This window comes from Corvus hawaiiensis, chromosome 2, assembly GCF_020740725.1.
Source record: "Corvus hawaiiensis isolate bCorHaw1 chromosome 2, bCorHaw1.pri.cur, whole genome shotgun sequence".
In the NCBI taxonomy this organism is placed as follows: Eukaryota; Metazoa; Chordata; class Aves; order Passeriformes; family Corvidae; genus Corvus; species Corvus hawaiiensis.
The window spans coordinates 114615239-114626998 of record NC_063214.1 but is presented as its reverse complement, the minus strand read 5'-3'; the positions used below and the strand labels follow the sequence as shown (position 1 = coordinate 114626998).

General features: G+C 44.9%; 1 protein-coding gene across 2 annotated transcripts; it reads right to left on the bottom strand.

Annotated features, from left to right (window-relative positions):
- Window positions 1-1005: 1005 nt before the first annotated feature.
- On the bottom strand, window positions 1006-4732 carry LOC125321607. Of its 2 annotated transcripts, XM_048294704.1 has the most exons (4): window positions 3173-4732; window positions 2761-2904; window positions 1412-1783; window positions 1006-1237 (listed from the first exon to the last, which is right to left on the bottom strand). In XM_048294704.1, the coding sequence occupies exons 2-4, from the start codon at window positions 2899-2901 to the stop codon at window positions 1211-1213; spliced, it is 540 nt and encodes a 179-aa protein (XP_048150661.1). In that variant the 5' UTR covers window positions 2902-2904; window positions 3173-4732; the 3' UTR covers window positions 1006-1210. The 2 variants fall into 2 exon arrangements, with proteins under 2 accessions (XP_048150661.1, XP_048150660.1); XM_048294703.1 differs by lacking the exon at window positions 3173-4732 and having other exon boundaries at window positions 2761-3053.
- Window positions 4733-11760: the final 7028 nt, after the last annotated feature.

The window sequence follows — 11760 nt, the reverse complement described above, 5'->3', positions numbered from 1 at the left end:
ATTTTGTTTACATGCTGACGTGTCCAATGCTCCCAATTATACATACAAACTCCGGATGTCTTGAAATTTGCTGTGTTTAATGGGGATAGGAATGAAAATGCTTTTCATTTTATTCTGCAGCTTACCTGTATGATAGTGCACAGGGAGCTGGTATGCCTGCTTTCAGGACTGACATCCATGAAGATGACCATGAGACCATACTCAGGTCCCTTGACACACGAGACTATAAAAGTCAAAATTTAATAAATATATGAAAGACTAATAATACTTGCTTGCCATGGAAGTTTAGTCCTAAAAGCATTTGTTTGGAAATGACATTTTTACTATTGTTTCCTCCTCCTCCTCTCCCTCCTTCTCCTCCTCACTTTCCTCACAGTTCTTTCCTCACAGATCCTCACTTCCCCTTGCAGTATTTTCCCTCTACTCACAGGCCTCCCCTCCAGCTCCACCGCTGCCAGGGTGGGCCAAAGACACAGCTCTGCCTGTGCCTAGAGTGACTTCTCAGCTGCCTGGGAGACTCAGGCAATGCTCCCGCTTTGGAAGAGGAGTGAAGGGAGAAAAGTAGGAGATCTGTGTACACAAGGCCATCTCCCAGCACCCGAACTCTGTTCAGAGGTGTCTGAGCCTCCAGCTGTGAGTCAAGATTCGATGGGCAGAAATAGGGAACACGATGGCTTCCACAGGCCTTTGGGTGTTCACTTTATGGAACAACCATCCGATAAAGAACAGCTTGAGGAAAAGACCCTGCAATGCAACTGCTGATTTCAGAAGCATCTTTTGAAGCAAGTTCAGAGATGTTCCAGGGCATGGGAAAGGATGCAGGGAGGAAGAGATGGCAAGAGCACCAGGAGAGAAGACAGGGAGGTGCCAAGTGTCTAAGGACAAGTGTAACCACTCTAAACATCAACTGGAGCACAAACTTCATCTCTTTGTTACAGAGGGGAGATGGAGCCAAGGGGCACCATCCCCCAACACAGTCCTGCCCAGATCCTCACAGACACTGGATTTCTCAAAGCAAATCAACGATTTTATTAACCATGGACAAGGGGGAAATCTCTTCTGTGCCTCCTGGCAGGGGGAGCATCACAACTGGGACCATTTGCAGAGGCTGTGCAGGAAGCAGGGACTTGGACTCTGTTTGCCTTCTCAGGTGGGAGAGGAAGAAGCACGGCACATTCTGTGGCTGCTGCTCCCCATGGCTGCAGTGGTGTCAGGAGATCCTCCGCAGCGCCCAGCTCTGGTGGAAAAAGTGCACAGTGATTGGTCTCAGGGGCATGAGCAGCAGGCAGTCAGTGATGTTGTTCTTGCAAGTGCTCAGGACTTTGTAAGTGCTGCCAGCTCCCATGGCTGGATGCAGCCATCAGAATGTTGTTTGTGAGAAGGACAAGGTAAAAGCAGTGAAGGTCCCTACCTTATCCAAGGGCTTGTCCTCCTCCTCCATCTGGTCCTGGGCACTCCAGGTGGTTTTCCCCTGGCTGCCACTGTCAGAACCAGCTCTCCTCTGACTAGGCAGCCAGTAGATCCCAAAGAGTGTGAGGATAATTTCTACACAGTCCCAGAACCACCACTGCCGGCAGGCTGAGAGGAGAATGCTCTGCTCCTGCATCCTCTGCTCCTCCATCCTATGCTCCATCTTCTGCAGCTTGGCCATCTCCTGGCTGCGCTGCTCGTCATGCTGCCTCAGGAGCTCTTCTGTGACCTTCACTGCCGGGAGATCCACACTCAGTGCGTATTGGAAGATGCCTGCCACCATCAGGATTTTGGTGATGCTTGCAGCCATGGCCTGGAGGAAGAGGAGGGAGAGAAGGAGCTCAACAGGGCTGGGTGACGGGAAGATGGTAGCTGGGGCAGTGGGAGCAGGAGATGCAGGGTCCAGGGATGGGTGGGAGAGGGGGTGCAGAAGCCTGGAAGCAGCCAGGAGAAGGTTGTGGAACTCCCTGGGGATGGGGGCACATCCCCCTGCGCACTGGCTGTAGCTGACAGCCCTGGGCACCTCTGCGCCTGGCTCTGAGGGAGGCAACTGCCGTTCCCAAAACTATCTCCACAGCCCCTGCACCCTCTCCCCAGACTTAGAAGCTCCCCCTGGGTGCTGGTGCTTCTTGTGTGTCCCTTAGCCCAGGCTTCCTGTCTCCTGCTCCACTCACTGCTGCCCAAGCCACACTGCAGTGGTGACACTGCCACAGAGGGCATCTGGGAATATGTTGCCTTTTGTGTCAGACACCGGAGACCCACAGCGACACACTACCCCGACAGCTGGGGCTTCGGATGGAACTCACATGGAACCAGAGAGTTTATGACCTTTGGAAGAAGGGGCAGCCACTCAGGAGCACTGCACAACTGTTGTGGGGTTGTGCAGGGAGAAAATCAGAAGGGTCAAAGCCCAACTAAAACTTAATCTGGTTATATATTAACTGCCCTATTAGAGAATAAATATGTTTCTATAAATTCATTAGGAACAAAAGGAGGGCTCAGAAGAACCTCCATCCTTTATTGGATGGGGGTGAAATATAGTGAGAAGGTATGAAGAAGAGACTGAGGTATTTAATGCCTTCTTTGCCTCAGTCTTTAGAGTAAGGCCAGTTGTTCTCCATGTACCCAGGCCCCTGAACTGGAAAACAGAGATGAGGAGCAGGCAGGAAACAACACCTGGGCAGAGGCATCCATGCAGGATGCAGGCACTGTTAAACTCACTGTTCACACAGACTAATCAAGAGTTATTCCCAGCTGCCCAGTCACTTGAGTATTTACAGTGTTTCTCACCAGCCAGGTCATCTCCTGGTTGGGCTGTTCCTCATGATGCCTCAGGACTTCTTCTGTGGCCTTCACTGCCTGGGCATCTGCCCTCAGCCCATATTGGAGGATGGCCAGCACCAGCAGGATTTTGGTGATCCTTCCTGCCATGGCCTGGACGAGGAGAAGGGAGAGAAGGGGCTCAGTGGAGCTGGGTAGCAGGGAGATGGTGGCTGGGGCAGTGGGGTAGGAAATGCAGGGCCCAGGCACAGGGCACATCCCCGCAGCCCTGAGAGCACTGGCCCCGAGGGCAACACCTGCCCTGCCCGAGGTGCTCTCCACAGCCCCGCACCCTCTCCCCAGCCTCAGAAGCTCCCCCGGGTGCTGGTGCTCCTGGCCTGGCCCCCGCTCAGCCCAGCCTTGCCCCGCCTGCCGCACTCACGGCCGGCTGGAGCCGCACTGCAGCGGCGGCACCGCAACGTGCGCGGTGTGGGGACGTGTCCCCTCCGATGTCACAGACACCAGGGCTCCATGGCTGCACCCCGCCCAGCCAGCCGGGGCACTGGATGGAACTCAGGTGGAATTCGGATGGAACCAGAGTTCATGACCTTTGGAAGAAGGGGCAGCCACTCGGGATGACTGCACAGCTGTCATGGGGTTGTGCAGGGAGAAAATCGGAAGGGCCAAAGCCTGACTGGAAGTTAATTTGGCCCTAAAAGTGCCCTAAAAGATAATAAAAACTGTTTCCATAAGTACATTAGCAACAAAAGGAGGGCTCAGGAGAATCTCCAGCCTTTACTGGATGAGGGGAAACACAGTGACGAAGGAAGAGAAGGAAGATCTGAAGTTCTTAATGTAAGGCCTGTTAGAGTACTCTGCTCTCCTCCCATGACAAGATGACCCACTCAGCAGATGAGGGAGAGTTTGTGGGTCTTGATTCCCTGGAGTTTAGTAAAGCCTTTGACACCATTTCCCACAGCATTCTCCTGGAGATGGCTCCTGGCTTGGACAGGTGTGGTCTTTGCTGGGTAAAACACTGGCTGTGGGGCCAGGCCCAGAGAGTGGTGGGGAATGGAGTCACTTCCAGCTGGGGACAAACACCAGGGATGTTCCCCATGGCTCAGAATTGGGGCCAGTCCTGTTTTCTGAGCAGCAACTGAGGGAGCTGGAGAAATCGGGACTTGGGGGTGACCTTGTCACTCTCTACAATTACCTGAAAGGAGGTTTTAGGCAGGTGGGATGCGGTATCTTTTCCAAAGTAACAGGCGACAGGACAAATTGAAATGGCCTCAAGTTGTGCTAGGGGAGGTTTAGATTGGATTTCGGGAAAAATTTCTTCATCAAAAGTGTTGTCAAGCATTAGAACAGGAAGAGCACAGGGAAGAGGCTGAGTCACCATCCTTGAAGGTATTTAAAATACATGTAGATATTTCACTTAGGGACATGGTTTAGTGCTGGATTGGCAGTCCTGGGTTAATGGTTGGATCTTAGGGGGTTTTCCAACCTAAACGGTTCTTTGAGTCTGTGATTCTATTGTAGCAGTCTAATGTAATAACTAGGTTCAATGCAAATCCTCACCTGATTTTCATTTGGCAACTCCAGTCATTTTCCATATATCTTCCTATGTACATATCTAAGTCAAAAAAACCCCAAACCAATGTGTGTCTTCTGTGTGGCTGCTGATTGCTATCAAAGTTGTTATTTCATCAACCAAAGTTTGTCCAAACGAACTTTGTCTGTCAAATTCATCTTAAGGCTGTAGTATTGTGAGGATATGTGGCAAACCAAGGAAAAATGCCCTCAGGAATAAATATGCTGCTGTGCACTGCTCTTCCATCTTCCATTTTCCTCTGCTATACTGTATTTTTGGCTTGTATTGTCACAGTGCCTAAAACAATTGGTTTCAGCCCTCTGCTTGTAGCTTCCTAGATTGTACTGCAGTGTACACAGTGCACATATTTGCTCCTGTGTTGGGGAAGATGAAACAGGAAAGCCTTATAAATATGACTGCCTGACAAAAGATTTTGGGAATATGAAAACTATAAGCGACATCGAAATGAAGGCCACCTTTGAGATACCAAGTCTTAGTTACTGAACAACTAGAAAACAATGGTATGGCCACTGAAGGTAATCCCCTCTTGATTGAACAATACCCTCTGCTTGCAGGCAGGTCCAAGGGTCAGAGCAGACCCTACTAGCTCAGCAGAAGGGGTCCAAAGAGTAGTTTTTAGGAGTTAAGATGTAACACTCTATGGTGATATAAGAACTCTTATAGGCTGTATGTAAATGCTATAGGATTTGTATCTTGTATTAGATTGGTTAGTGAAAATTAGAATATTCAGTACGGAAGATGATTTATTGTATTGTAACCAGGACTTTACGCACTCTTATCCTCTCTCTCTCTCTCTCTTTACTTACCCGCTTACTCTCTTGCTCTCTTGGGCCTGCTCCGAGCTGCGGCTGGCAGCTCTAAGCAGTGCCCCTATACCCACGCCCTTTGCAATAAACCGCATGTTCCAAGATCTGACTTCAGAGATCTCTCGTCTCCGTCCGTCCCGACTGTCTGACCCACCCAAGCTCCTACACTCCTGGAAAAAAAGTTACTAATCAGGTGGCTTGGATAAAGATTCACAAATTGGAGAAACTCATCTTGGTTCTAGCTTTAGCTAATGGTCTTCTGTGTGCTTTCAGTGTGTGTGGCAATTTCTCAGTTACAGAGTAGGGAGAGTAGGATGTGATTTTCATCCTAAAGAGGAGAGCTGCTGTGAGAGGCTGAAATCCTGAAAGAGTTAATGTAAACCTGAAAGAGTTAATGTGTCGAACACTGGGCAGAGGAGAAAAGGAATGTTATGCCAATGAGTTTAGGTCATGTTAGGAAAGAGGGTATTGGAGGCAGGATAGTGCTTTTTTTTGGGACCACCCTCCTTATCTTGGGTAACTATCTCTAAAACCAAATTTGGACAGTATTGCAGTTGTGTGTCTGACAGGGGAAGGGAATTGAAACTTAAGAGACAACCCAACTCCCTTCTGAAAAGTTTGAGGAAAACAAAATGTGCCTGCTCAAGGACTGTTCTGTAAGTAGCACAGCTGAGGGGGCTGTGTGTGCACCCACCCTCCACAGGAACCAGACCAGAGATGGTGCTGGAACCCTGGGTGGTGACATGGATCCTTTACCTCTAATTTTCCTATCTTTCCTTCTTCATTTCTTCCTCTCCTTAGAAATTTAATGTGCTGCTGCTACGGTCGGTTCAGAGGAGTTTGATTTGATGCTGCTGTGGGCTGTTGAGAAATTTTAAGTTTTTGTTGACATGGGCTGTTCAACCAATCAAAGTTTAAATTGTTGCTTCCATAGCTGAAACTTTCTAATTGGTTTTTTGGCATTGTTTTGCCTTAATTTAGTCCAAAGGTATCCTCAGCATCAGCTGTCCCAGAAGAGGCAGTCCAGGCCTGCTCTCTGCAGATCCAACATTTTGCTATGCCAGAGCAGGAGGCCTAGGACCTCCCTCATGGGACCTGACAGCTGCTCAGGTGAAAAGTATTCTGAAATCTTGCTGTGATTTTATTATATTTTAATTTCCTATGATAAAGACCAATAATATCTCTAAATTAAAAGTGAAATATTATTGAGACATACAAAAGTGACATTTTTTTTTGCAAGTCAAACTAGGGTTTTTTTGAATGCCTCTGATTTCGTATAGAGCTTTTTCAAATAAGATATAAATCTACAACTTTCAGTTGCATATTTAACTTTTTTAGCATCATTGAGTAATGGCTGAAGCAACCAAAGAATGGCACACTTATCTTTTATGTATTTATTGCAAGGAATGCAAAGATTGAGAATTAAAACTATAAATAAACTTTAAATAAAATTATATTCATAAATTTATAATATAAATGTTATATTTTATATGAATTTTATTTATCATGTTTGTCAAACACACCCATATGCACACTGGCTGTTTAAAATTGCTGGTGTACTGAATAAATGCAGCAACCAGTTCGGAAAATCAAACAAAGGTAAACAAAAAAACAAAGATAAAACAATAATTTTCACATCTTTTATAATTATTTAATCAGACCAGAATAATTCCTTTAGATATTGTTCTCTTCACATCCTCAGACAGTGCAGCACAATTTTTCTGCTCACAGGCATAAGCTCAACCATTGCTGTTCTTTTTATTCTATATAAGGGAGATGAATTAATATTTCTTCTACATGGAGAGTTCTGCGCCCTATGGAGAAAGTTGTCAGAATGTTCAAATTCAACAGCAGTATAATATATATAACATAATTCACCTGAAAAATATAAAAGAAAATTTTTGCCATATTCCTATTCTCTATTAATTGAAAGCTAGCTGAGAGTTTCTAATCACTCATGTTTTTCAAATGATTGATTTCTCACTGAAGCGGCCAAACAATGAAAATACTGCAAATCAACTCAACCTCCCTGTATTTTAGATCACTGAAAAATGGAAATACAGTTTGCTTTCAGGCACTTTTCATTACTTGATTAAGAGAGCTGATTCAGATTTGGGTCAGTGGTTGCTCTCTCTCAAAGGACTGTTTACTCCCCACGCTTGTACGAAGTTACGAAGCAAGGGCAAGCATCACCATTACTGCTTGTTCCTGGTGAAGGAAATCTATTCTTTGGCCAGAATTAGGGTCTAAGCACATCTACAGCTGACCTGCTGTAGGTCAACATGAATTTGAGTCATTATGCCGATTATTTTTTAGGTAATTCATATAAAATTGGCAGAGAATTTTCAAGGCCAAGTTCTGCAGCAGTGTATGTGGAAGCACACACACCTACTGCCTTTGATTCCTTTCTCCCTCACTGCAAACCTTACAGCTCAAATTGAGGCCAGCTCCCAATCATCTGCCATGTGAATTGTGCCAAGTGAACCCAAACTACCTTTTCAGTTCATAAAATATTCATTCAGTCCCAGCTGGGACCGTAAAATATGAATGCTTGGTTATGATGTTGGTAACATACCCTTTTCATTCTCTTACATATGTATAAGGGAAATAGTTATACACCACTCACAAGTACAGCTGTATCATAAATTAGTGCTCTAAAAACTTCTCCATCTCACTCTGCTGGAAGCCCATTTGACACTACAATCCTCTGTCTAATCCAAATGGTGGCCATTACAAAAACGTTTCAGATTTTACCCTGCCATAAATTCCTACCCTCTCCCTTAATATCCACCTGCCCTGGAGGAAATTTAAGTTCTTCCATATTACCTTCTCCTGGCATTCAATATTCCATGTTGGACAAGTATTTATTAATGCAATGCAATTCAGAGATAAAATGCTAATGAACAAAGAGCTTTGGAGTCTCCCAGAATGTATATCCACTAGTTTAGAGAACTGGAGAGTGCTCAGATATATAGCTTTAATCATAGAGGAGCCTAGTGCATAGGAAAATACTTTAAGACACATTTGAGAAATCTTACCTGTATTGCTCTCGGATTTTCTCTTCCCTTTGTTTGACAGACAAGGATTAATATAAATCTTTCTTTACACTTAGAAGTATTAAAATATTCACCTCCCAAAATATGGTTCACATATTCTCAAAAATATTTAAAATAAAATTTTCCATTAGAAAAGAATATACTCACCTATCTATCTGTACTAGATGTGTTCCTATGTGTGTAAATTGGTGTCATGACATAGTGCTTAGGTCTATTTGCAAGGGTTGGGATGAATGTATTGTCTTTAGAGTCCAAACAACTGAGCAAAAAATGCTTAGAATGCCTTGGACTAAGAAGCCCTAAGAGAAAAGAACTGAGATGAGTTTGCCTTGTAGGCCCAGTGTTGTGACACGAACAAAAATGACACAATGTAAGACATTTTGCCGATCTGAGTTGGAACTATACCCATCACCTTTGAAAGAGAAAAAACCACAGTACTTTGTGAGCTGATTAAACTTTACTATTTGGTCTTTATTGGCATCTGACTTACGCAGTTCAACATATAAGGATTAGTGGTGATTGATGCCTCCTTCCCAGTCCTGGGGTAATGGTTGGTAGAAATCCTGCAGTGTTCATCCTCTCTTGGTTCTCTGTAAGCCAATACTGAAGTTTCAGGAAACCATTTACTCCTCAGTAAAAGATTTTTTTTCTGTGAGGCAACGTAGTAGTGTATGGAATATCTGCCAGAAAGAGAAATCTCTCTCCTGGAATCTGAACTCTATGTTTCTGAGTGAGGAGCCCGCAGACAAGGGGGAAAGACCAATTGTTAAATGAAAGAAAATAAGGAGAAAACAAGCTAAAAAATAGTAGGGTCTTTGTGAGGTCAGGAAAAGGAAAATGAGAACAAGAAAGAAAAGCTTCATTTGACTGGCAGATAGGCAGTGATGAGTGTGCTCATTTCATAATTACGCAGCTAAGCAGGAGGTACATCAGTATGGATGTTGTTAGGGCTAAAAATCTTGTCTTGCATGTTCAGCTATATGCACACCACAGTCTGCATGCTCATATGGACAAGCACTTGAAGGGAAACACAATCTGCTATAATGCCTATCTGCTAGACAAAATGTGCAAGATTAGTTCCATATGGCTTTTCTTGCTGAAACAGTAGAGTTCCAAAGTGAGGAAAGATTTCAAACAGAGGTGATGATGTGTTTCAAAATCGCAGTTCAATAATGAGCTTATGGGGGAATATTGGCCTTCAGTGGGATTCAAATGCACGTTAGTCTGCTTTGCTGAATAGAGATGTCCTTAAACATCTCCTTAAAGACATGTACATAGTAAGATGTGCACATAGGAAGACATGTAGGTAGTAAGAACTGATCTTGTTTTTGTGGGCTTTGAATCAACTTACAAGTGATTTGCTGCATGAAGATTCCACAGAAGATACCTGCAGTCTACGTAAAATCAGTATCTGTTTTCTAATGTAACATTTTCCCTTTCTGCTGAGTTGCCTTATCAAATAGAAAAGTGCTAATGCTATTCCTCTTCACAGGTCACATTTAGGAGACTGATACAATACTTAATGGAAGGAGGTGCCTAGTCTTGTATATGCCTATTCCTACCACTGCAGAGGAGATAGTCCTTTGGAGGACAAATCAGAAAATCCAGATGTTCCACTGCATTTTAATGTAACTCAACACTGACTTTAAAACAGCCCCTGACTTCTAGTTCCAGCTTTGAAAAGTTTCTGTGTGAGTTTTTCTTTCTCCACACACCAGACAAAGGAAATTAGGTAGGACAGTCTCCCAGTTTAGATGTCTAAATTAGCTGCCTAAATTTAAGTGCTGTTAGTAATGACTAGCCTTTGTTAGACAGAATTTTTTAGGGGAAATTATTTCTAAAGTCACTATTTATCCCAAATGCAAGAAAGAAAACAAAACTCTCTGTCCACCGTGGCTGTTTGGTCTCAGCAGCTGAGAGCACTTTAGCAGGCACCCAGCAATGGGCTGCAGGAACTGAGAGAAGCAGTTGTGGCAGAGCTGTTGTCAGCACCTGCCCTGCCATGCCATCTGCAGGGGTGACTTGGTGGGGTGACAGTCACTCTCCACTGAAGACAGAAAATCAGGCTTCCAGGTGGGAGTGTCCAAAAGCCAAGCTGCTGAGCACAGGAGAGTTTTAAACTGGTCAATGAGAAACACCAAGGGAACTAAACACTTGTCTTTGATGTTTCCCTGGAGAAAGAGGGATTCAGTATCTGCAGTGTCTTGCCTGTTGTCTTCCATAATCAGGGATTACAAAATGTTGTACCCGGGAGGCTGATTCCCAAACCAGCATCACCTTTCCTGTCATTTGAAGAAATGCCTCTGCATTATAGGAAAAGCTGCCTGTTCATGGGGCGTTTCACACAGAGGGGATTGTCACCTCTTACTGAACTCAGACTGCTCTGTAGTCAGAAGTGTGAATTTGTGAGAGGAGAAGGCAAAGGTCCCTGCAGGGGACTGAATCAGTAGCCTTGGCTTTAGGGACTTAGCGTGTGGAGGGGAACTGTGTGGTTCCTCAGGCTACTTAGAAACTTGAAACACAGCACTTATAAAACAGAGAATGCCCTAGAGTGGGAGACAGAGTTCTGCTGCCAAAATCAGAGCCCACTGAGCCCTGGGTTATGGCTGCTCTCGGCTGCTGCTGCAGTCCTGCCTTTCTCAGTGGCCCCAGAGGAATGAGGACCATTCCCACCCCAAATATGCAGCACCTGACAGTCAGAGCATTTTTCTAATCTCAGGGAGGCTCAAACTTTCACAGGATAAGAAGAGCCTAGGATGCAGGTTTCATGTTTTTCACAGCAGGGCTCTCCATTATCAGTCAGAAGTAGGGAATCGTGTTTTGTGATAAAGTCTTCTTAAGTGAGCTCCAGGATAGTTCAGATTTGTGAAATGAATTCTGAACAGCAGGTCAGGACCCAAACAGCCTCACAAATTCAGCATAAGCCTAGCTGGTCAGCTCAGCTCAGCCAGGTGTTGTGCCTGTTGGTGCTGCAGTAGGCTCTCAGGGGAGATTTTCCGTGGGGATTTAGATGCATAAAACAAGAGAGGCAGCATTTCCCTCAGCTTGTCACAGCAGGGTAGGACAAGATCTTACCCTGATTCCTTCCCTGCTGGGAGCATTGTAAGCTGTTCCTCCTCCTCCTCCACCCCAAGGTGTTTACGAGTAGCACAGGCTGCATGTGAAGTCCTATCTGAATGCAGTTTTTAGAAAATGTTATTTCATAATATGGAAATAAATGCCTCATAACAAGGGGTTGAACCGCTGTCACTTTTCCTCTCCCTCAGGCAGAGAAGGGAACTCCCTGACAGCTTCCTTGCATGCCACCAGGCACCTCCAGTCCTCGAACAGGGCTTTTCACAATGTACATTTTGGATATAGACTCTTAAATTCTGCCTAAGCACCACTTTGCATACATAAATCTCTTTTTGGAACTGAGGATTAATCCATGTGCCTCACTTTGTCATCTGCAAAATGGAGAATTTTCTTACCTGACAAGAAAAGTGAGAGGATAAATATTTCAGAGACTATGAAGTACTCAGACAACTCAGTGCAGGTGACAAAAGTACTTTGGCTA